The sequence below is a fragment of the Peromyscus maniculatus genome, chromosome 6 (assembly GCF_049852395.1).
Source record: "Peromyscus maniculatus bairdii isolate BWxNUB_F1_BW_parent chromosome 6, HU_Pman_BW_mat_3.1, whole genome shotgun sequence".
NCBI classification, from domain to species: domain Eukaryota; kingdom Metazoa; phylum Chordata; class Mammalia; order Rodentia; family Cricetidae; genus Peromyscus; species Peromyscus maniculatus.
The window spans coordinates 118,074,829-118,098,341 of NC_134857.1; the positions used below are offsets into that span (position 1 = coordinate 118,074,829).

General features: G+C 39.4%; 1 protein-coding gene across 5 annotated transcripts in view; it reads left to right on the forward strand.

Moving 5' to 3' along the window:
• Eif4e (eukaryotic translation initiation factor 4E) overlaps window positions 1-12,093 on the forward strand; it is a 37,381-nt gene extending 25,288 nt beyond the window's left edge. For 4 of the 5 annotated variants that reach the window (XM_042280004.2, XM_006995503.4, XM_076575054.1 and 1 more), the window contains 5 exons: window positions 4,777-4,872; window positions 7,553-7,616; window positions 8,139-8,252; window positions 9,713-9,852; window positions 11,017-12,093. In XM_042280004.2, the coding sequence (XP_042135938.1) occupies window positions 4,777-4,872; window positions 7,553-7,616; window positions 8,139-8,252; window positions 9,713-9,852; window positions 11,017-11,131 (529 nt within the window). In that variant the 3' untranslated portion in view covers window positions 11,132-12,093. The remainder of the gene's footprint in view (window positions 1-4,776; window positions 4,873-7,552; window positions 7,617-8,138; window positions 8,253-9,712; window positions 9,853-11,016) is intronic. The other variant, XM_042280005.2, reaches the window with a different exon arrangement.
• The last annotated feature ends 11,420 nt before the right edge of the window (window positions 12,094-23,513 follow it).

A 23,513-nucleotide genomic window follows, 5' to 3' on the forward strand; every position in this document is an offset into this window, starting at 1 on the left:
CTTTACTGAGAACTGATGGTGGGAAGAACATGGAAACTCGAAATGTACATGAAATGTAAATGAACCTGGAGAAAAGTAAACTGGAACTGACTTCTGAGGGTCTGGTTTCTTCCTGGTTCTGTACGTTTGCCTGAGGCAGTTTTTTTTTTTTTTTTTTTTTTTTTTTTTTTTACTAAATTTACTTTGAAAGCCTGCAGGCCTATTTGTAATTTATTGTTATAATTTGTCCTCCATTATATTGTTGACATACTAAAATGATAGTTAAAATGTAGCTCATAGAGTTTTTTCCTAGGAGAGACCCTTTGATTTCAGTGTATCCCTCAGTGAGGAACATAATTAATTCTATATGATGGTGAGGATTGTCATTGTCTCTAAATGGCCTTTCCTTAATAAGGTATCTTACTGTAAAACAAGTTGAAGACTATGGATGTAGTTCAGTAGTAGAGCATTTGTCTAGCAAGTGTAAATGACTGGGTTTGGCACTCAGTTTTGTAAAAACAAATCATAAGTAAAAAGGATTCAACATGATTTGATAAAATTCAAGGGGACAGCAGGGCACCTAAATCCTTAGGTTCATTTTTGCCCTTTCCCTGGTATTTTATGAACACTAATGCTAGGAGTTGGAGCTCAGTAGTTACAGGCTCAAGATGCTCTTGCAGAGGACCTAGGTCGGCTTCACAGGACTCAGGTGGCATTTCACAACCATCAGTAGCTCCAGTTTCAGGGGATCCAATCCTACCTTCAAGAGTCCCTGGGCACCAGATATTCACATGTTGCACAGACATACACGCCGGCAACACACATGCATACGGCGTGTGTGCTTGCACACACACAACACACAGAGAGCTAACTCTACCATTTAGTCGTCAGAACACAGTTATTAGTTTCGCTGTCCTTATGGAGAGAGGTAATCCAGCACACCTTCAATACTCCAAAGAAATGTGAGATCATGGAAAAGTATAAACAGATTTATTCAATCCTCGTGAGATCTCTAGAGATTTCAGTTTCTCTATAAGGTCTAATCTTGTTTTGCAAAGTATGCCATTCGGGAAAATACTATAAAGTGCTTTTTGATACTTGAATCATTACTGACTTACCATAAATTGGGTAGTTTCTGTGTTTTCTTATAAACCCTTAACAATTACAGGATTTAATGATGAGCGGGGGACAGTGTGTATAAAATAAGCATGTTTGCTTTCTCTGGTAGTGTGTTTGCCTTCCCCTTCTTTGTTAGAGGTGGTGTGTATGAACCAGAGCTGTTATATGTACCCAGCTCTGAGCATGAGTTGTTCTGACCAGACGGGTGCCAGTCTGAGATAGGAAGGGAGGTGTGCTTATTAAGTATGTGCTTCTCTATGAAGTTTCAGAACATTTCCATACTCTTTACCATCCATTCTGTGTTTTTACTTGGATCCTTTTTTTCCATTTTGGATTATCTCTCAAGTGGATTTCTAGACATTCAAGTAGGGATATTAAATCAGTAAAATGCAGTTCCAGTTAACTTTTATTAGGTACTCTGGAATTACATGTGATTTGATTTTAAAGGATTTTAATATTTATGTAGGCAAATATCATTTTCCTCGTAGCTTCTGTACTTTTTTTTTTCTTTTTTGGTTTTTCGAGACAGGGTTTCTCTGTGTAGTTTTGGAGCCTGTCCTGGAACTCAGTCTGTAATCAGGCTGGCCTTGAACTCACAGAGATCCACCTGTCTCTGCCTCCCAAATGCTGGGATTAAGGGCATGCGCCACCACTGCCCAGCTTCCTCTGGCTTCTGGATTTCCTGTCAGTCTTAGTAAAACATTACCATGTAGTAATTTTAAAATAAGTATATGCTAATGTCTTTATGATTATATCACTTTGTTTTCAATAATTTCTCAAATGTTTGATGATCTCGTGACCCCTTTTCACTTAAAAAAACTATTCATTGTTTTATGTATATGAGAGTGTGTTGCCTTCAAGTGTATGTACCATGTGCATGCAGTGCCCATGGAGGCCAGAAGGGGTCAAATCCCTTGGAATTGGAGTTAAACACTGGCTGTGAACTACCATAGGGGTGCTGGGAACCAAACACATTTCCTCTGCAAGTGCTATTAACCAAGTGCTTTCTCTCCAGCCCCTCCTTTTAAACTCGTTGTTTGTTTGCTGTTGTTTTTCCAGACAGGGTTTTGTGTAGCTCTGGCTGTCCTGGAACTCTGTAGACCATGCTGGCTTCAAACTCACAGAGATCCAGTTACCTCTGCCTCCCTACTGCTGGGATTAAAGGCGTGCACTACCACACCTGGCTTTTGATTTCTGTGTCCCCGCTTAACTATATCCTTACAGTAATGCTAAGACATGACATTGGAATCCATTGGCTTTTCTTATATTTGGAACAGGTTTTTTACTTTTGTATGATTCTTGTAGCATGATTTATTGGTTGCTCTGAGAACAGTCCAGTGAATTATGCAGACCTTAAAACTGTGGACACATTTCATTTAAAGCATCAAATATCACCTCTAAACTTAACAGAAATGCCTTTGTTTTGTGAAATTGTCAAGCTTACTGCAACAGATGCAAGCTTTCCATAATTATAATTTTTAACCTGAATATTAATAATTTTAAGTGATAGGCTAATTCTTTTTTCCCAAGAAATATCGGTTTTTCAAGTGAAATTGGAAGAAAATATGGCTCATTTGTATTGAAACAGTATTCTGTTAAACAGTAGATGTGTTTTATATGTAGACTATGTAAAGGACATGTACACAGGTAGGAATGTAGTGAGAAAGGTGCTTATACTGTAGCCCACCCTAGTTTGGCACTCACTAGGTAGCCTAGGATTGCTTTTGGTGGTTCTCCGGCAGCCCATTGAGGTTTTGGAGTTGAGTTCAGCTTTGAGCAACCATATGCAACTGAGTTGTCAGTTTTGTAGGCTTGGCTGTACAACTTCTGAGGCTGCAAGTCCCTTAACTTGAAAATAAGCATTTCAGAGTGATTCCTAGATTATGCTACCTCACATAGTGTAGACACTCTAAATGGTTTTTCAGTTGTATCGTACAGGAAAGAGTCCTGTTCAGAATGGGTCTAAGGGCTTTCTTCCAAATATTTTCTGAGGTTGCTTGAATCTGAAGATGTGAAACCTACGGGTACCGAGAGATGACTGTATTATATTTCAGAGTGTAAGAATATATTACCATTAGAAACTACTGTGTGTGTGTGTGTGTGTGTGTGTGTGTGTGTGTGTGTGTGTGTGTGTGTGTGTAAGGCTTCTGTAAACTATATATTAGGAATAAAACTTTTAGCCAGAAATATACACAGCTATGTAGAAATCGTTATACATTGTTTCAAAGTATATCTGTAGATCTTAGCTATATAACTCAGCTTGTTTATTTTTTAGTGTATTAGACTACAGCATCACATTTAATGTTTTTCCCCTTCTTTGCGCCTCCTTTTCCCTTTTAGCTCTACTCTGTCTTGTCTTCAAATAATTGTGCTTTCTTAACTGCTATCATATTATTTTGTATACTATAATTGTTTGGGTTTTTTTTTGTTTGTTTGTTTTGTTTTTTTGAGACGGGGTTTCTCTGTGTAGCTTTGCGCGTATTCCCGGAACTCACTCTGTAGCCCAGGCTGGCCTCGAACTCACAGAGATCTGCCTGCCTCTGCCTCCCAAGTGCTGGGATTAAAGGCGTGTGCCACCACCGCCCGGCCTATTATTGTCTGTTTTGCAGAGAATCTGTTACGTAGTTGATACACAATGCTATTTACTTTTAATTGTAGGGCTGAGGATCAAACCTAGGCCCTGACATTTACTAGTAAAGCACTATTTCCCCAGTTAAAATGCATACTTTTTATATGAAAACTATTGTTTGCTTTTGTAATAGAAACTGCCATTTTATATTCTTCTAAATATATGTAATGAAGTACAAATAACAATTTATCTTACCTTTTTAATTTTATTTATTTAAAATTTTAGATTTATTTTCTTTGAGTATGGGTAGGTGTTTGGCCTGCATGTATGATTGTGTACTGTGTGTGTACAGTGTGTATGGAGTCCATGTGGGTGCTAGGAATTAAACCTGCGCCACCACTGCCCGGCTTCCTCATGGCTTCTGGATTTCCTGTCAGTCTTAGTAAAACATTATCATGTAGTTAGTTTAAAAATAAGTATATGCTAATGTCTTTATGATTTTATACTTTGTTTTCAATAATTTCTCTGGGTCCTCTGCAAGAGTAGACAGAGCTTTCAGCCACTGAGCCACCTGTCAAGCCCTCTTAACCTTTTAAAACATACAGCTTAGGTTTGCGTTCACCTATCTTCATCTTTAAAAAATGTATTTTAGAGCCAGGCATGGTGGATCATGCCTTTTGTCTTAGTATGGAGAAAGGCAGTGGTCTCTTGAGTTTAAGGCCAGCCTGGTCTACAAAGAGAATTTCAGAACAGCTAGGGCTACACAGAGAAACCCTGTCTTAGACCTCCCTCACCCTCCCCATTGTATTGTATGAAATTATTTATTCTCCAAATCTGACTACCTTAGATACCTCATGTAAGTGGGACCATAGAGGGGTGTGTGTGTTTTGAGGGTAGTATTATTTCACACAATCCCATGTCCTTGGACTTCTTGTTGTACTGAGTGTCAGAATTTCCTCTTTAAGGCTGATTAGTTTTTCATTCTATGTCAGTACTACATTTTCCCATCATTTTCTTACTGGTGGACACTTTTACCTTTTGACTGGTAAATAAATCTGCTGTGAATATGAGTAAACAACTTTTTTTATATGCTACCTTTTTATTTTTAGGTGGGCACTCTGGTTTTTTAAAAATGATAAAAGCAAAACTTGGCAGGCAAACCTTCGATTGATCTCTAAGTTTGATACTGTTGAAGACTTTTGGGCGTAAGTAATTTTATTTTAAGATATTTATACTTTTTTAAGTTGTATAATTTTTTTCATCTTACATCATTCACAAAATGAAAGATGAAGTTCATTTGTCTCCTCACAAATGTTTGAATTGGTGATTATGCTTTATTACACATTTTTTGGTAAATACAAAAGCCCCTATGTTTGATGTCCAGCACCCCCACAAACAACAAAAAGGAAACAGGTTCATTATGGTTAGCTCTTGAGGTTTGCATAATCTCTATTCCTCATCTTCCTCTGAGAATCCTCTTTTATTGCCTTGGAATTTTTGACATTTTTGGAATTTGTTCTACTGTGCAGTCACCTAGATATATTTGTGTCATAACTGGGTACAAGAGAGCCTTATCTCTGCAAACAGATTTTAGTACAATATCTGGAATTATTCTGCTCAGGTGTCAAAAGGTAAAGTGATTAAAATTCAGAGACATGTCAAGAATGATGATGTCTACGATACTAATTCATCAATTTGATTGTACTTTGTAAAAAAGATAATTGAATTTAAGTTTAGTTTTCAGTTTAGGAAAAAGTTGACTTGGAATCATAAACTTTTATAAGATTTAAAAATGGAATATGGAATATGAATCCCAAGTCTTTTTTGAAAAGTGTGTGTTTGTTTGAGCCAGGATGCAGTTGAGTTGTTGAAGATGTCCTAGCATTGTAAAACTTGCTTTTAGCTCCCAAGGCATAGCAGACATACACCACCCATGCCTTAGAAGCTTTGAAATTGTTTTCTGAGCATCAAATTCAGAACCTTAAATATGATAGGCAAGTGCTGTACCATTGAGCTGCATCCCAGCTCCTCCAAAGTTAGTCTTGATTTCCTTGGAGAATATATAGGGAAATAGTATTTGAGAATACGAAAGGCAAAATTTTAGAGAGCCTTGAGTTGCCTCGAAGTTACCTAGTCTGTATATTTATGTTAGGTTTATATACATGCTGAATTTAGTGATTCTTAACATTTTTATGTAAGTTCCTAAGTCTGTTTGCTCATACAAAAGAATGAATTGTAGTCATATAATTCATAGCTGTGTTTTTTTTTTTCAAGGGCACAGTCAATATTTAGTGTATTTCTAATGCTTGGCCTATAATAGACATTTGATATACATTGCATCATTGGAAAAGGCAAAGTATAGAATAAATAAAACTGTTGAATTCACTTTTTTCTAATAACATTCTGGTATTTTCTTTTTTATGATACAAGTATATTTATGTTTTGCTAATTAATAGAGGTAGTTGTCTAGCTAATTGGAGTTATTGAAATCATCAAGTGGTTTTTATACTCTAATTGTGTTTACTTCAAGACTCTTGAGTAACTATGAAGCCTTTGCACACACAGAAAGAAGCTCTAGTTTCCTGCTAAGGAAAAGAAGGGTCTTGAACCCCACCTTCAGTCACATTTGCACTCAGTATGGAGTGTTCGGCTTTTACAAGTTTATGTAATTGTGTTTCTGACTTGTCCTCTAGTTAGTGTAAGCGAAATCATTGGATACTGTAACTGAGAGATTGCAATGAATCCTTTCTGTTCATATTAGGCTACTTCTTTATTTCTTGTTTCTTTCTAGCAGATTTTATATGAACAATACTTTAGTCCATTTGCTTTAATCTAGTGTATGTAATCTTAAGACTCTTGGGGTTGTGGTTTGGGAATAGTGAACCATTAGATACCTTGTTCATAATAATATCTTATTCAAGCCAGATTATACTGTATAATGTGATAAAAAAGAATTCTTGCTTAAAATTATCTGAAATATTCCTAGACAAAGTTAAAGTCAGAACAGGAGAAGATGCCTCGTATAATGCCATTGGAGGTTTGCAGACGTGTAGCCAAGATAATCTCTGCAGTCTGATGTTGGAGATAGGCAAATACTGTTACCAATGTTTAAATCGTTTTTACTCTACAAGAGATAAGTGATACGGTCTTCAGGCACTGAATATCAAACATCTCAAATACTGTTCCATGGCTTAAGTATTTGGGAAATAGCTCAGAAATACAGGTCCAATTGTTGTTATATGGCTGTGAGCCTGGTATGTGTCCGAGTTCCCTCGACATCCAGGTCCTGACTGGTCTGGAGCCATTTTTGGAGTTGGAGAACCACTGTTGTGTTTACACATACAGTTGGACACTTGCTGGGATGATAATGTTGATTGAACCATGCAGTCTGGTGGTTTATTTTCATTTTCTTAAATGCAGATGTATGAAATAACAAATGTATTGAAATATTTTTGTTAGAATAAAGTCATTTGGCCGGGCGGTGGTGGCGCACGCCTTTAATCCCAGCACTCGGGAGGCAGAGGCAGGCGGATCTTTGTGAGTTCGAGGCCAGCCTGGGCTACCAAGTGAGTTCCAGGAAAGGCGCAAAGCTACACAGAGAAACCCTGTCTCGAAAAACCAAAAAAAAAAAAAAAAAGAAGAATAAAGTCATTTGAGATAGTTCTTTGTAGTAATTTACATTATAAATTTCTTTGAATGTAATCATTATTTAGACCTGTTTTGTCCATTTCAGAAATTAGAGTAAAAAAGAAAAACAAATATACATGAACTTCTATGTTTTTTCAAATTTTCCAAATGTGTGTGTGTGTGTGTGTGTGTGTCTATGTAAGCACCCAAATCCTGTATTACATATTATGTTTTTAATTATTATTTTCTTTTACCTAGTCTATACAACCATATCCAGTTGTCTAGTAATTTAATGCCTGGCTGTGACTACTCACTTTTTAAGGTATGCCTAATCAACAATTGTTTATATTTATTACAGGACCAGACCATTCAGGTATTTGTAAAAACTGGCCATAAATTCAGGCAGTTGGCTTTACCAGGCTTGAGTACAGTATTCTGGTGTGACTTAGTTACTCATGGGCACATCCTGGGATTGACTTTGAACCTTGCTAGTCCTGTGTGGCCCTTCCCGGGTATACTTGAGCAGACTGACATCGTCAGCTACTTTTAAACCCATGAGATATTTATAAACAGAACTATGTGCTAGGATAGGACATTCATTGGCTCATATGAAATAATTTTTAATGTTTCTAAAAGGTGTCTGCTTCTGAGGAATTTTAAGACTCAGATGAAGTGGAACCTGGAGTTTTGGTAGTGATTCAGTGGTTCTCTTCCGTAGTCGCATGCCTCTGGCACGTAATTCCTGTGAACTTTGAAAGACTGTACCAATGGCAGGGGTGTAGGGAATAAAGGAAAGTTGTCAATGCTGTTGCTTGAGGATTCTAACTGTGCTTTTACTTTGTAGGATGGTATTGAGCCAATGTGGGAAGATGAGAAAAACAAGCGGGGAGGACGATGGCTAATTACATTGAACAAACAGCAGAGACGAAGTGACCTCGATCGCTTTTGGCTAGAGACAGTAAGGCTTTCAAATTATAGACCAGCTTTGGGATGTTCTTTTCTTTGGCTTGCTCAGGCTACCTGTTCTAGAAAAGTCCTTGTGGTGCTCACATGGCATTGTATGTGCTACAATCAAAACAAAATCGAAATTAGTATGGTCCTTGTGCAAGGATGACATGCAGATTCCCGAAGCATTTTATGGTTTTTTGGGATGCAGCTGGAAAATATTGTGTTAAGCAAAATAAGCCAGAGTTGGAAAGAAAAATATGGTATGTTTTCTCTCATATGTGGAACTTAGGTTTAAAATACATATGTGTGTGTGTGTTTTAATGATGTGTGTTTGGAGGTCATGAAACTACTAACCAGACCTAATGAGGTGGGAAATAGGACAGTGAATAGATGTAATGGGAAAGTACAAGGATGGACTAATTGGGGAGAGGGTGGGGAGTGGAAATGAGAACAGTGTGATGACACAGTGTGAAGATGCCATGGCGAAACCCACTACCTTTTAGACTAATACAAAAATACCTATAAAATAAAAGTACATCGAGGAAAATGAAGGGAAGTTCTGAGGTGTGCCTAGGTGTGCCCTTTCCTGCTGAGTCATAATCACCAACCCTTGCTCTCTAAAGGCAGTGTTTTACTACATAGCTGTCCTACTGTCCCCAGCCTTTGGATGCTGTAGTTCTAGAAGCATTGTGCTGTTTGGCAAATACTTTTTTTCTATCATGTGAATATCATATACATGTGAGTCCCGTGAATGATTTTTATTATTCTACAAGTCAGATGAAAAGTGATTGACATTAACTCCATCTTCTACAATCAGCTGTACTAACAAAGTAAGCAGCTGATCAGATAGATATTAATGAGATCACTTTGTGTGTGCCCGAAAAAGGTAAAACATTTGAAGTTTTTTTTTTTAAGCCAAGTCAAAAAAAACGATATAAATGAGTAAAATTCAAACATTTTACAAGTCAGTTTTTTTTTCCTTTTTCTGGAGCTGAGGACTGAACCCAGGGCCTTATGCTTGCTAGGCAAGCTCTCTACCACTGAGCTAAATCCCCAACCCCAAAAGTCAGTTGTTAAGTTGGTCTGTGGCTCCACAGGTCCGAGTCTTGCTGCGAAATCTAACAGCTTGAGTTCCCAGGACTTACATGGTGGAAGGAGGAAACCTTAACTACTGCATGCAGATTGTCCTCTTCCTTCCATTGCTTTGCCGTGGCATGCATGTCCTGTCTTCCTCCCCAACAAAACAGCAAAGAATCAGTTCTTAGTATTTTCTATCATCTTTGGTTTTTGTCTCTAGATCAAGATGACTTCAGACTTGGCAATGCTGCTTCTGCCTGACCAGTTTAAGTAGTCAGCTCTTGATTTAAAATAGTTTTGTAACTGTACATCTAGAAAAGAGACCTTTGCTTTCTTGTACGATGTTGATGATGTGTTTAATGTAATTTGGACTTTTTTTTTTTTTTTCTTTAGCTGCTGTGCCTTATTGGAGAATCTTTTGATGACTACAGCGATGATGTATGTGGAGCTGTTGTTAATGTTAGAGCTAAAGGTGATAAGATAGCAATATGGACTACTGAATGTGAAAACAGAGACGCAGTCACACACATAGGGTGCGTTTGCTCTGCCTACCTACTTCTTTGACGGTGCTAAGTTTGTGCCCCTACCCCCCATATCAGTTTTGCTACACTTCTCTTTGGTTGCATGTAAAAAGAAGAATCAAGTTTGATTCTAAGTGGGATTTATAAGAGATTCATTGTTGACTTGTCATTTCTCATCTTTTAGTATCAATATTCACTTATAGGAACATTGTATTTCTTGAAAAAACAAATTAATGAGTTTCTTACAGGTGTTTTATTATGTGTCTGTTTTAGAGATTTTGGAATCCTAAAACATTTAACCTCAGTTTCTCTCTCTCTCTCTCTCTCTCTCTCTCTCTCTCTCTCTCTCTCTCTCTCTCTCTCTCTCTCTCTCTTTCTCTCTCTCTCCCTCTCTCCCCCCCCCCCTCCCTCCCCCCCCCCCAAGCTAAGGACCGAATCCACGACCTTACACATGCTAGGCTCTACCACTGAACTAAATTCCCAGCTCCTAGCCTCAGTTTTTCAAGGAATTTCTTTTTTAATTTCTCTTAATACTGCAGATTAGATCCTGTGATTTATATTGCTCATACTCATGTATTTAATGCTATTTAGTACACAACATTTTGTTCTTAAGGTAATCACAGTGAATTTGAAAATTGGGTTGTGAAGTTATTTGTACATAGGCAGAATAGAATTCATATGTAAGAAATTTTCTCTCTCTCTCTTACTCTTATGGATGCTGGGATTCCAGGCTTATGACACTACAACCACCTTAGTTTTAACCTTTTAGATAGAGGAATGAAAGGAAATGTGTGCATATTATTTATTATTTTTAAATAAGTGAAGTATATGTGTGATTATTTCATCATAGGTATTTATGGCTGTAGATTTGTAAACTACCAGTGCTGTGAGCTCATAGACTGATCCTACTTTGTTCACTGATTTAGTAATAATAATCATAGTACCTTACACAAACTTGGTGGGATTGCAGATATTTGTAAAGTGATTTAAGTATGGTTGTGAAAGTAAATACTAATTTTTAATTTTGCTAGTTATGCTGAAAGAAAATGAAGGTATATTTTTTTTTTGCTTCCTGTGAGCATTTTTTATGTAAAGACTAATATATGAATTTATCCAATACTTTTTAAAAACTCTTTTAAAGAAGAATTAATGGTCCTTGTTTTCTTTGTCTCCTAGGAGGGTATACAAGGAAAGGTTAGGACTTCCTCCAAAGATAGTGATTGGTTACCAGTCCCACGCAGACACAGCTACCAAGAGCGGCTCCACCACTAAAAATAGGTTTGTTGTTTAAGAAGACACCTGAGTGTTCTCACAGGAGACTGCGTCACGCAATCGAGATTGGGAGCTGAACCAAAGCCTCATCCAAGCAGAGTGGACTGCACTGAAGTTTGATTCCATCTAAATGTTGCTAAGATATAAGAGAAGTCTCATTCGCCTTTGTCTTGTACCTCTGTGTTCATTTCTCCCCCTCCCCCTGCCCCCAATTTTTGCTAATGTGTCCACTATCCCAATCAAAGAATTACAGTATACGTCACCCCAGAACCTGCAGATGTGTTCCTGGCCCACACCGTACCAGCTGGTTAGAATTACCATGATACACACATTTGCCTTTCCACAGTATTCGAAAAAGAACTTGCATTTCTGTTACCTTAGCAGGAAAAGATCTGTTTCTGTTCCACTCCGTGCAGGAGCGTGTTTTGCTGGTGAGAGTCTGAGTACAGTTTTCTAGCAACCTCGTTTCCTTTCCCAGCATTCTCCTTGCTGTCCTCTTGCTGATGGCTGCTAGAGTTTAATTTATTTGCTTCCCTCCTTGATAACATTAGTGATTCTGATTTCAGTTTTTCATTTGTTTTGCTTTTGTTTTTTTTCCTCATGTAACATTGGTGAAGGATCCAGGAATATGACAGAAAGGTGGAATAAACATTAAATTTGTGCATTCTTTGGTAATTTTTTGTTTTTTTGTAACTACAAAGCTTTGCTACAAATTTATGCATTTCATTCAAATCAGTGATCTATGTCTGTGTGATCCCTAAACATAATTGTGGACTATAAAAATGTAACACCATAATTACATTCCTAACTAGAATTAGTATGTCTGCTTTTGTATCCTTATGCTGTACTTTAACACTTTGTATTACTTAGGTTATTTTGCTTTGGTTACAAATGGCTCAAGTAGAAAAGCGGTCCCATTCATATTAAGACAGTGTACAAAACTGTAAATAAAATGTGTACAGTGAATTGTCTTTTAGACAACTAGATTGGTCCTTTTATTTCTCCATCTCTGTAGAAAGAATCTGTACTTGTATTGCAAGGCAGTCTCTTGTGTCTCCTTAGAGTGTCTTCCCTATGCACAGCCTAAGTTTGGAGCACTAGTTTACTATTATGTTTATTACAGTTTTTAATAAATTGAATAGGTAGTATCACATATGTAATTAAACTGATGTGGCTATCTTTTTTAATAAAGTTAAGGCACAGTTTTTCAGTCTTAGGTTAAATAATGTACTTTGAATATGTTAAAATTCATGAGAATTGGGATTTTGGTGTATCACCATTTGATAGGAACAGTGGCTATAAAACTAATTGTTGACTTTGAGATGTTTTTACTTAAAGGCCAGAAAACTAGCATAAGAAGAGTATAGGGGAACATGTGTTAGGATTCTTAGTGTTATTATCTGAATAAAACAGAATAAACAAGTATTAAGAACTACTTATATTGGTCAATTGTTGCAGTATGGTTTTCTGTAAACTTGAAACCTTGATCTATTCTTTTCTTGTATCATTTTAAAGCAAATGAAGATATTTTGTCTGTAGTACACAACTGTATGGTTGAGAGCCTATGAAATGAGGTTGACTATTGTAGACCAAGGAGTAAGCCGAACTGTGGTGGTAGCAGAATGGAAGTCACTAGTTGAGAGGAAAATGTTGTCTTTAAGTGGTAATTATTATGAATTCATCCTTTCACACTGATAAACTTGATAAAGATCCTCCAAAATAAATGTGGAATCAATAGCATTGCTTTTATTATAGACTTGTAAGATGTCCCACAGATTGCCAACTGACTGCTCTCGGTGTCGCAAACAATCCCTATTCAGTGTTCTAGAAATAGCGGTTTATAATCTCAGCATTCTGTACCTAATGTCTACTATGTAAGTGTAGATGATTCAGAGATGTTCCATCTTTTGACATGATGTGGTCTGGGTTAGGCTGCATTCATAGCCATCTCCTGAGTGTAAGGCCCAGGTTGGATACCTGAAACTATGGATATAATGTATAGTCATGAAAGTGCCGATGATGAGACTTTGTACCAACAAATAGGATTCTAATAGTTGTATAGTTGTATTTATTAGAGATGAATGCTTATTCCTTTAATTCTAGAGTAATCAATTGGATTTGATTTTTTTTTTTTTTTTTTTTTTTTTTACTTTTTCTTTTTTGGCTTTTCGAGTTGGGGTTTCTCTGTGTAACAGTCCTGGCTGTCTTGAAACCACCGCCTGGCTGAGTATAGTTCAATTGTAAAAAGTATCAGCTTTAAGAAGTGGAGAAAGAATCATAAAATATAGTTTCAAATTTAAAAACTTTCAATAGAATGTATTTTTGTAATAGAAAATTGAAATGATTTCTAATGGATGAATAATTGTAATGTAGTCAGGCTTTCTTGTCAGATTTTCTTTGGGACTGCCAGCTCCCCAGTAATGACATGGAGACTTATTAATTATGGTAGCTTGGCCTTTAGTTTTAGGCCTGTTCCCAACTAGCTCTTATAACTTAAATTAACTTGTTTCTATTAGTTATATTCTTCATATGGTATTTTATTCCCTCCATTTTGTGTGTCTGACTCCCTCTGTATCTTGCATGCCTAGATTCTAACCTCGAGTTCCTCCCTCTCTGGAAGTCCCACATACTCTCTCCTGCTTAGCTCTTGTCCATTCAGCTCTTTATTAAGCCAGTTAGACGCTGCCTTAGGCAGAGACACATCTTTACAGTTTACAAAAAGATTATCCCACAACATTGTAATGGATAAATTCATTCTACAGGAGTTAGTGTGCACTCTACTGGAATTAAATAACGACAACACAGTACTAATGGTTAGACAGTGTCCTAGTCATCTCACGTGTACATTGGCTGCATAGTATATGTAGGTGTCACTTCTCCATTTTACAAAGGAAGAAACGTTTAATTTAATATTAAAATTTTTGTTAGTTGTAAAGTGAATTTGAGTCCTAGGATTTGCTTCTAGGAGCCTTTAATCACATACTCAGAAGAGGAAAAGATCTAATAGGCTGCAGTAAGTTACCTCAGTTTTATTCAGCTGATAAGCTAGGCATATAAACGTTTCTCCAATTTACTGCCCTTGGTAATGAAGCTAATAGATTGTTTTGTTTTGAAAGACTGTGTCTGTTAACCAGCTGAGTTAATCACAAATGACCATGGAGGAAGTTACAGGAGTTAAAGTGTAAATGAATGTTTTTATTGGTGCTCTAAGTCATCGTCTGAGATACCTGGCAAAGTATTCAGTTGGTAGGAATGGAAGTTTTTGAATGCTGGTTAAATTAGTAAATGGCCTAGCATGGCAGGTGCATTCCTATAATCACAGTGCTGAGACAGAGTGACCACAAGTTTGAGGCCAATCTGGGTTACATAGACCTTTTTTCCAAAAGATAAGGGCTGGGAATGTGCCTCCTTGTTAGAGTGCTTGCCAAGCATGTGCTATGTCCTGTGTGTGATTGCCAGCACTGTCAGAAGAGTGTTGAGTCTTTGTGCTAATGTCTATCTCGTTGTAAGCCACCGTGTGAATGCTGGGGACCCACTGGGTCCTCTGCAAGAACATTTAAGTGCTATTGCCTGCTGGGCCATCACTTCAGCCATGGCTCTTGTTTGATTAGGTGACTGTATTTGATTTAAGAAACAAAAAACTTTTAGTACATTTTCATTGTAATATTGCGTTGATGTGTGTTTTGAAGGTAGCAGGTCTTTCTCTCGTCCCAAATTCCAAATACTGAATTCTGAATTTCAGTGTTTGACAAAACATGCCCACTTTTCTTTCCTTATAGAAGGTAGGAGATGTGTCCTGTGTGCCTTAATTTGCTCATTCCAAGGCATTTCTTGACTTTGTTGTAAGTACCAGATTTTTCTGTGCCATACACTAGAGGTATGTATGTGTACATGTGGACATTATTTCTTTTGGACATGTGTAATTAGAGTTTTCCTGCCTTGCCCACAGTCAGGACAAATCTTTGTCACCCGCCAGTCCCACAGCTGCTCAGACCCAACCAAGTAAACACAGAGACTTATATTGCTTACAAAGTGTATGGTTGTGGCAGGCTTCTTGCTAACTGTTCTTATAGCTTAAATTAATCCATTTCCATAAAGCTATATCTGCCACGTGGCTCGTGGCTTACTGGCATCTTCACATGCTACTTGTCCTGGCGGTGGCTGGCAGTGACTCCTTCTGCCCTCCTGTTCTTTTATTTCTCCTCTCTGTTAGTCCCGCCTATACTTCCTGCCTAGCCACAGCCAATCAGTATTTTATTTATTGACCAATCAGAGCAATGGATTTGACATAACAGATCATCCCCCAGCAGACATGAACCATCTTATTAAAATTATTTAATAATCTTGGACTCTTGGTACACATGGAAAGCAATATTTCTGTTTGCCCTGGTGTTAGTTTGAATTTCTCTTTTAGTGCCGTGCGTGCTCCCTGTCTCTGCAGACCTTCACAAAGTTGTATCTTTATGTAAGGAAGATAATTTACTTTGCTTCAGCAGTACTAATTACAGTTTTTTTCACTCTGTTACCCGTACCATGCTAGTCCCCACTTATGAACCTTCATCTGTCATGGGGTGTATGCCCTCCCGTGTGTGTGTACGTTTATACCCTATGTTACCCTAAGCATGGCTGTGCCATGATTTATGAGAATATGCATTATTTAGGGGTTCTGTAGATACAAAGCTATACCATGGTTTCCTTGGGTCATTCCTTGTATTTTCAAGGCTCCCTGGTCCAGATGGCAGTAAATATTGATAATCAGTGGTTCTGCCTGGCAACCCATTTGTAAACACTAAAACGCTATCTTGGAATGAAACTTATAAATGATAGAACTTGCATAAGCCTGGTTTTATTTGTGGGTTATCTTTCTTTTTCCTTTTTGAGCTAGGTTCTACATGGCCCAGAATGGCATTGAACTGATCCTCTTGCCTGGGCCTCCTGGGTGTTGGGACTACAAGTGTGTCCTAGCGCACCTGGCTTACCTAGTTTGAATTTTCATAAAACAACTCTTCTCACAGAGGCTGGGATTAAGGACACGTACTACTGTGCCCAGCTTTACCTGCTGCTGTTTGGTGGTTTTTTTTTTCTTTTTTTTGGGGGGGGCGGGGAAAGGAAAAGATTCCCTGATGGAAAAGTGGTATAGAAAAATGGGGCTTTAATTAAAATTTTTAGCTCTGGCAAGTACACAATGGAGTCACCTAGTAATTGGAGTATGCCTGCTGCCTGTGCCATGGTGACAACTGTTGAATTTAGCTCCTCTGAAATGGCGAAGGACACTTAGAACTTGTACAGTGATCTCTCTGCTCGTTTTACATGTGATATTGCTGGAAATTTCAGGGTACAGATTGTGCAGAAAAGACTGGTGTGTGTATGATCCCAGCACTGAAGAGGCTGAGGCAAGAGGATTGACATTTCTAGACCAGCCTGTGCTACGTAGTTAGCGTCAGTCTCAAAACTGGGAGTTTAGGTTCAAATTCTATATGTTCTACATTTATGGAAATGACTTGAATGCCATTTGTCCTTTTCCCATTGAATCTGTATGGATTGTCATCCCTGAAAGTGAGAGAATTAGTCTATCAGTGACTGCTCATAAGTTAATTGGAATCACCACTGAAAACAGTTCTAATGGACCTGTACTTTTAAGAGTTTACCATGTACACCAGTCCCACGGCTTCTTTGACTCAGGCCTGTGATTCGTTCTAAGGTGTCACCAGGTAGGTAATTTACGAAGCAATCCTTGGGATCCAGGTATTGCTTTTGGAAACAGTGCTAGGCAGTATGATATTTGGTGTCTGGTTTCTAACGCAGGAGTCACTAACGGCGTGTGTCTATTCTGCCGGCTCCTCACTCAGTAGCCGCATCTCAAGTGCTTGCTATTTGTGCTTAGTGGCTGTCCTGCCAACCTCAGACAGCATCATCCACCTTTTCCAGACGTTTTGTTGAACAGCTCTGCTGCATTGTTTCTCAAGTGGGCTTTTAAGGTTTTCAGTGGCATTGAGTTTTACTTTGAGACAAGTATCTGAAGAGCACTCGTTTTAGAACATTCAGAATTAGGGTTGCTGTTCCATTCGTTGAGTCTGGTAGTGAGATGTACCTGAGGGTTGCCACTCTTGCAGAGAAGACGAAAGAGCCTAAAAATTGTTTTGCAAAATGTTTCTCACTACAAACAAAAACATTTTGTTTTATGACAAACTTATGTATATACTAAAAAATTATTAAATGTAACGTGAGTTTCGAGGTTTTCTATGCCAGTCTTGCTTCTCTCTCCTCTTTTTTCCCTTCTCAGTCACCAGCTGCAGTTTGAGAACATGACATGAGAGGTGTCCATATGGTAATGGGGGCTGTGGAAGTTATAAAGGAGTCTATATATAATCATTGGCCTCTGAGGTCTTAGTCAGTGTTGTGTTGCTGTGAAGAAGACCACAGCAACTCTTATAAAAGAAAGCATTAATTGGGGTGTGCTTACATTTTCAGAGGGTTGGTTCATTATTGTCATGGTGGGGAGCGTGGCTGCAAGGAGGTAGACATGGTGATGGAGAAGTTGAGAGTTCTCCATCTGGATCCCCAGGCAGCAGGAAGAGAGAGACACTGATCTGCTTGAGCTTTTGAAGGCCCAGAGCTCACCCTCAGTGACACACTTCCTCCAACAGGGCCACACCTTAACCCCTCACAAATCATGCCACTCCTTTGTGCAAGCATTTAAATTGATGAGCCCGTGGGGCCATTCTACCAAACCACTGTGGTTTCCATGGTCAGTTCTCCACTTAACGTCTCATTGGGCTTTCATAAAGGAAAACGCCTCGACAATGAGTCCTCTCAACAGTGTCTCAGAACTGTAACTCCAGTTCGGGGCAGCCCACTCTTCTGGCTTCTGCAGTATTCATACACACAAAAAAGACAAAACTTTTTGTTTTTTTATTTTTTTGAGACAGGGTTTCTCTGTGTAGCCTTAGCTGTCCTGGAACTCACTCTGGACCAGGCTGACTGAACTCACAGAGATCCACCTGCCTTGGCCTCCTGAGTTCTGGGATTAAAGATGTGCACCACCACTGCCCAGCTGACAAAACTTAAAAAAAAATTTTTAGAGCATGCTCTTGTTCCATTTATTTCAGAACAGACTTATACATTTCCTCGGCAGATGGAGCTAGATTAAGTGTATATTTGTGCATACGCATATACTGCTGTTCTATAAACTTTCATATGTACATGTTGCCACCTGCCCCGGGCTTCAACTCAGTCACATTATTAATGCAAACTGTTGCGTTTGCTGTACCCCCTTCACTTGCCCCTTTCTTCTTTCTCATCTGACCCCTTTCCTTTCCATAGCCTTTTTCTGTTTCCATTTCTCTGATCCTCCTTTATGTGACCAGAGAATTCTCTCCTCACCCCCTCCCCATTTCTTTTTGCTTTAGTATCAATTGATAACGGACCAGCTTGATGAAAATAACCATTTTTTGTTTTTGTTGTTTGGAAACAGGGTTTCTCTCTGTAACTTTGGAGCTTGTCCTAAAACTTGCTCTGTAGACCAGGTTAGTCCCAAACTCAGAGGTCCGCCTGCCTTTGCCTCCTGAGTGCTGGGATTGAAGGCATGTGCCACCACTGCCTGGCCTATTTCATTTTTTTTTTTAATTAGACGTTTTCACACTCTGGAGGAGTGTTCATCCATTGGTAAGTTTTTGCTACTTCATATGATTCCTGATAGTAGTCGTGTGCTCGTCTAAAGGTTATTCCGTCAGCTACAGGCTTCAGTGTGCTTTCCCAGCATTTCTCGACTTGGCTGTTGCTAGACCTGTTGATTCTGTATGCACATGCCGGTCCTGCCTACCTCCATCTTGACCATGCCTCTCTCTGAGGTCTGTTGCTAGGCTCTCTGGCTTGTTCTCTGTGCACAGTATCAGATTCTCTGAGTAATTCAGACCATTCCCACATGTGGGTTTTTGACTTTATGTGCGGCAAAGTTGATACATAGTCTATGGAAACTACTTGGAATTCTGGTCTTTTCCTGGGCTAGTTTTCTGCAGTGAGATACTCTGAAATACGGCCTGGGCCACAGCCATGCTCAGCCACTGTCATGGCTGACAGCAGGTGATGCACACTGTTCTGTGTGGGCAGGGTTTTGTTGCTTTTTGAATGTGTTTGGGGTTTTAAAATCCCATCAAAACTGCAAAACACTCACCTGTGTGAAAGAGAGGTCCCACAGCTCATTATAAAATAGGCTTTGTGTTAGGTGTTTCTCCCAACCGCAGGCTAATATGTTTTGATTAGGTTTAAGGTAGAATCAGCTGAAATATGGTACTTCGTTAAGTTAGGTATATTTATTGCATTCTGGAGATCAATTGTGACAGTTGTATTGTACATTAAGATTCTATACTTGTCTGTGTTTGGGGTCCAGTTAATGCTTCTCTCTAGGTCTTGTTGAAAAGGTGACAGGTCTTTCTCCCACGTGTTTTTGTTACTTTTGTTCAGTTTCCAGAGGAGAAAGATAAGTAGTGATTTGCATGGCCTTCTCACTGCTTCATTTCCTACCTCTCGAGAAGGTCCTCTTCCCCTTCATTTCATACGGCTCGAGGAAGGAAGGGGGTCACTTCGTATTTAGTGTACTGAATGTTCCATTGGAAGGCAGAGTTTTCTTTAAGAGATGAATTCTTTTAGTTAGTTAGGTGGTGGTGACACACACCTTTAATCCCAGCACTCAGGAGGCAGAGGCAGGTGGATCTCTGAGTTCAAGGCCAGACTGGTCTACAAAGTAATTCCAGGATAGCTGGGACTGTTACACAGAGAAACCCTGTCTCAGAAAACCAAAAGCCCCACAGGTTGTAAACCTAGGGGTTTGTCATTTTAAAATACATACTTTTTTTCTGAGTAAATACTTTAAATCTTCAAAGGCACTTTAACTTTTTTCTAATTTTATACTTATTTTTTTCAAGCTGCCCTGGAACTCATATAGACAAGGCTAGTCTTGACTCACAGAAATATACCTACTTTTATCTCTCAAGTTCTGCGATTAAGAGCATGTATCACATGTGTGCAGTGCTCATGGAGGTCAGAAGAGGGTGTCAGATCCCCTAAGGATGGAGTTACAGATAGTTGTGAACTGTCTCGTGTGTGCTGGGAATTGAACCTGGGTTCTCGGGAAGAGCAGCCAGTGTTCTTAACCACTGAGCCATCTCTCTGACTCCTCCAGGCATTCATAAAGCCCCCATAAATGCAGGTGGTTGATTCATCACCAGGCTAACGGGAATATTGTCATACATATGTGTAATTTTACAGGAATTCACAAATGCCATTATAAGTCTGTAAGTTCCCCCAGAAGTAGAGATGTTCTGTTTCATCTGTAGCTTCACTGGTTGGATGTGTCTGCACATTGTAAGTGCAATGCCACATATATCGGACATATACTAGGATGAACAGGTGCCTGTGCTTTATGGAGTTTAGGGTCTGCTGGGGGAACGCAATAAATAGTGGTTCTCAATCTGTGGGTTGTGACCCCTTTGGAGTTGGATGGCAAGAAGGGGTTGTATATCATATTTGCATTATGGTTCATAATAGTGCCAAATTACAGTTAGGAAGTAAGAATGAAATAATTTAATGGTTGTGGATCACCAGCATGAGAACTGTATTAGAGGGTCGCAGCATTAGGAAGGTTGAGAACCACTGCAATGGATGAACACAGTAATATAAACACTCCTGAAAGGCGTTGCTGTAAAGGCCGCTGAAGCACTGTGGGAAGGGATGCTGTCCTCAGCTGGGTATCGGTGAATTTCAGAATATGAGCTTTAGATGAAGCTCATGTTGCTGTAGTAAGAGCTGTGGTGAGGTGTTTGCTGATGCTCTTAGTTCCTCAGAATCAGGTGGACGAAGAGTGGAGCTGGGACTCTGCAGAGATGGCTCAGCAGGTAACAGTTCGTGCTTCCTAGAGGACCCGAGTTAGGTTCTCGGCACCCACAGCAGGTGGCTCGCAGCTTCCTGCAGCTCCAACTCCACGGTATCTGACGCCCTTTTCTAGCCCCCGTGGGCACCCACAGGTGTGTGGGCATAGACACACATAAATAAAAACTAAAATTTAGAATGATGAGCCATTGTCACCTAACATGGAAGTACTAATTCATAGTTCTTTGGTAGCATTTTGAACATACTTTCATAAGGGTGAATAGATTTAGACTTCTGCCTGTTAGTGTTTTGGTGTGTGTATATATATATATATATTTATATATGTATATGTATATATATATATATTTATATATGTATATGTATATATACACATATATATTTGGTATATATATATTATATATATAATATAATATATATATATATTCTTGACCCATTTTCCTGTCAGGTTGTTTTGTGTGTGTATGTCTGTGCACACGTGTATGTATGTGGTATCTGTGTTTATGTGTGTATACGAGTGTACATGAATGTGTGTGCATAGGGAGGAGGTCAGAGGTTGAATGGACCATGCAGGCACTGTGATGGCGATGCACCAGAAGCCAGAAACCTGGCGTTTATTCTAAACATCTGAATGGCGGAGGCGTGTTTATAGGGAAGGAGGAAGCAGGGCTGGCTGATCTCAGGAGGGGACTTTCTGTAAGGGAGCAGTCTCAGGCTGGAACCACCCAGGAAAAGGAAGCTGCAGTCCACGCTTTCTGCACACAATGTCAGCATCTGCACATGGACCAGGGAAAGACTTTGCCATTTTCATGGGTCTGGGGCAACGCTCATGTCAAACAATGTCAGGACTTGATTAGCTCCTTACTCAGGACTTGTCCATCCACACAAGTCTTATTAGATGAGATGGATTTCTCCTGAACCTGAAGCTCGCCAATTGAGCTAGTCTAGCTGGTTAGAGAGCTCCAGGGATCTGCTCGTTTCTAAACCTGCCTTCCCCAACCCCCCAGTGCTGGGCCTCCCGGCATGCACCACCACTCCCGAACCCCCCAGTGCTGGGCTTACCGGCATGCACCACCACTCCCGAACCCCCCAGTGCTGGGCTTACATACACCACCACTCCTGGCTTCTTCATGTGGGGGCCGAGGATCTGGACTCGGAGCCTCATGCGTGTACAACAAGCACCCCCCCCCCAGCTGTTTCCCCAGCACCACAGTTTGCTTCTTTTCTATTTAAGAGCTAATTAATTAGTTTAGCATTATACTTTCACAGATACATCACTTTTTGACTTCAGTTGGAGTATTGTTTTCTCAACCACAAGTTGTGGATAGTGTAAAGTCAAGTACATTTCCATGTCAGTAATGGATATAGATTGATGACCACTGTGTCTACATGTATTTCTGTTTTTCTGTGTATGATTCATTTCTTCTGTTTATGACTTTTGAGTATGTTATGCACATTGACTGAGGGCAGCAAAGACCAACTTAAACTTGAAGTAAAAACACTTTTTTTGTTTTGAGACAGAGTTTTTTGGGTAGCCCTGACTGTCCTGGAACTTGCTCTATAGACCAGTCTGGCCTCAAAACTCAGAAATCCACCTGCCTCTGCCTCCCAAATGCTGGGGTTAAAGGTGTGCACCGCCACTGCCCAGTGAGATCTTTTCTTCTCAAGAGCCCCTGGGTTGAAGGAGTTAGATGCACTTTTCATGTGTGGTGGTGTATTTTTCACTCCCAGCACCTGCCTCTGCCTCTGAGTGTTGGGATTTAAGGGATGCACCACTAATCCCAGTTGAAGAACATCTCTTAACCTCTGCACTTGGATTACTTAACTATAAAATGTGGATTATTAAAAAAAAAGAAAAAATCCAAACCAGGGTCGGGAGCCATGCCAAGATATCCTGTATATACTTGATGAGTGAAAAAATTCAGAAATACAGATGTTCAGAGGCCATGACAGCCACTGACACCATCTCAGCAAAATGGAGTATTCCAGAAGGGGCTTACTCTTGACTGAACTGGTTTTCCTTGTAGAGGTAGAGAGTTTTGTTTTTCAAATACCTCCTTTTTTTTTTTTTCCTGGAGGGGTAATTCTTTGTCTCCTTTTTCTCTTTTCTCTTCCTGTTTTTCTCCCCCTCCTTTTTCCCCTCCAGTAGAAGTTTGTGGGATTTTTATTTTTTTTTCTTTTTTTTTTTGTGATATATATTTTTTATTTTACAATACCATTCAGTTCTACATATCAGCCATGGGTTCCCCTATTCTCCCCCCTCCCACGCCCTCCCCTTACCCCCAGCCCACCCTCCATTCCCATCTCCTCCAGGACAAGTCCTCCCCCGAGGACTGTGATCGACTTGGTAGACTCAGTCCAGGGAGGTCCAGTCCCTTCCTCCCAGACTGAGCCAAGTGTCCCTGCATAAGTTCCTGGTTTCAAACAGCCAACTCATGGAATGAGCACAGGACTTGGTCCCACTGCCTAAATGCCTCCCAAACTGATCAAGCCAATCAACTGTCTCACCTATTCAG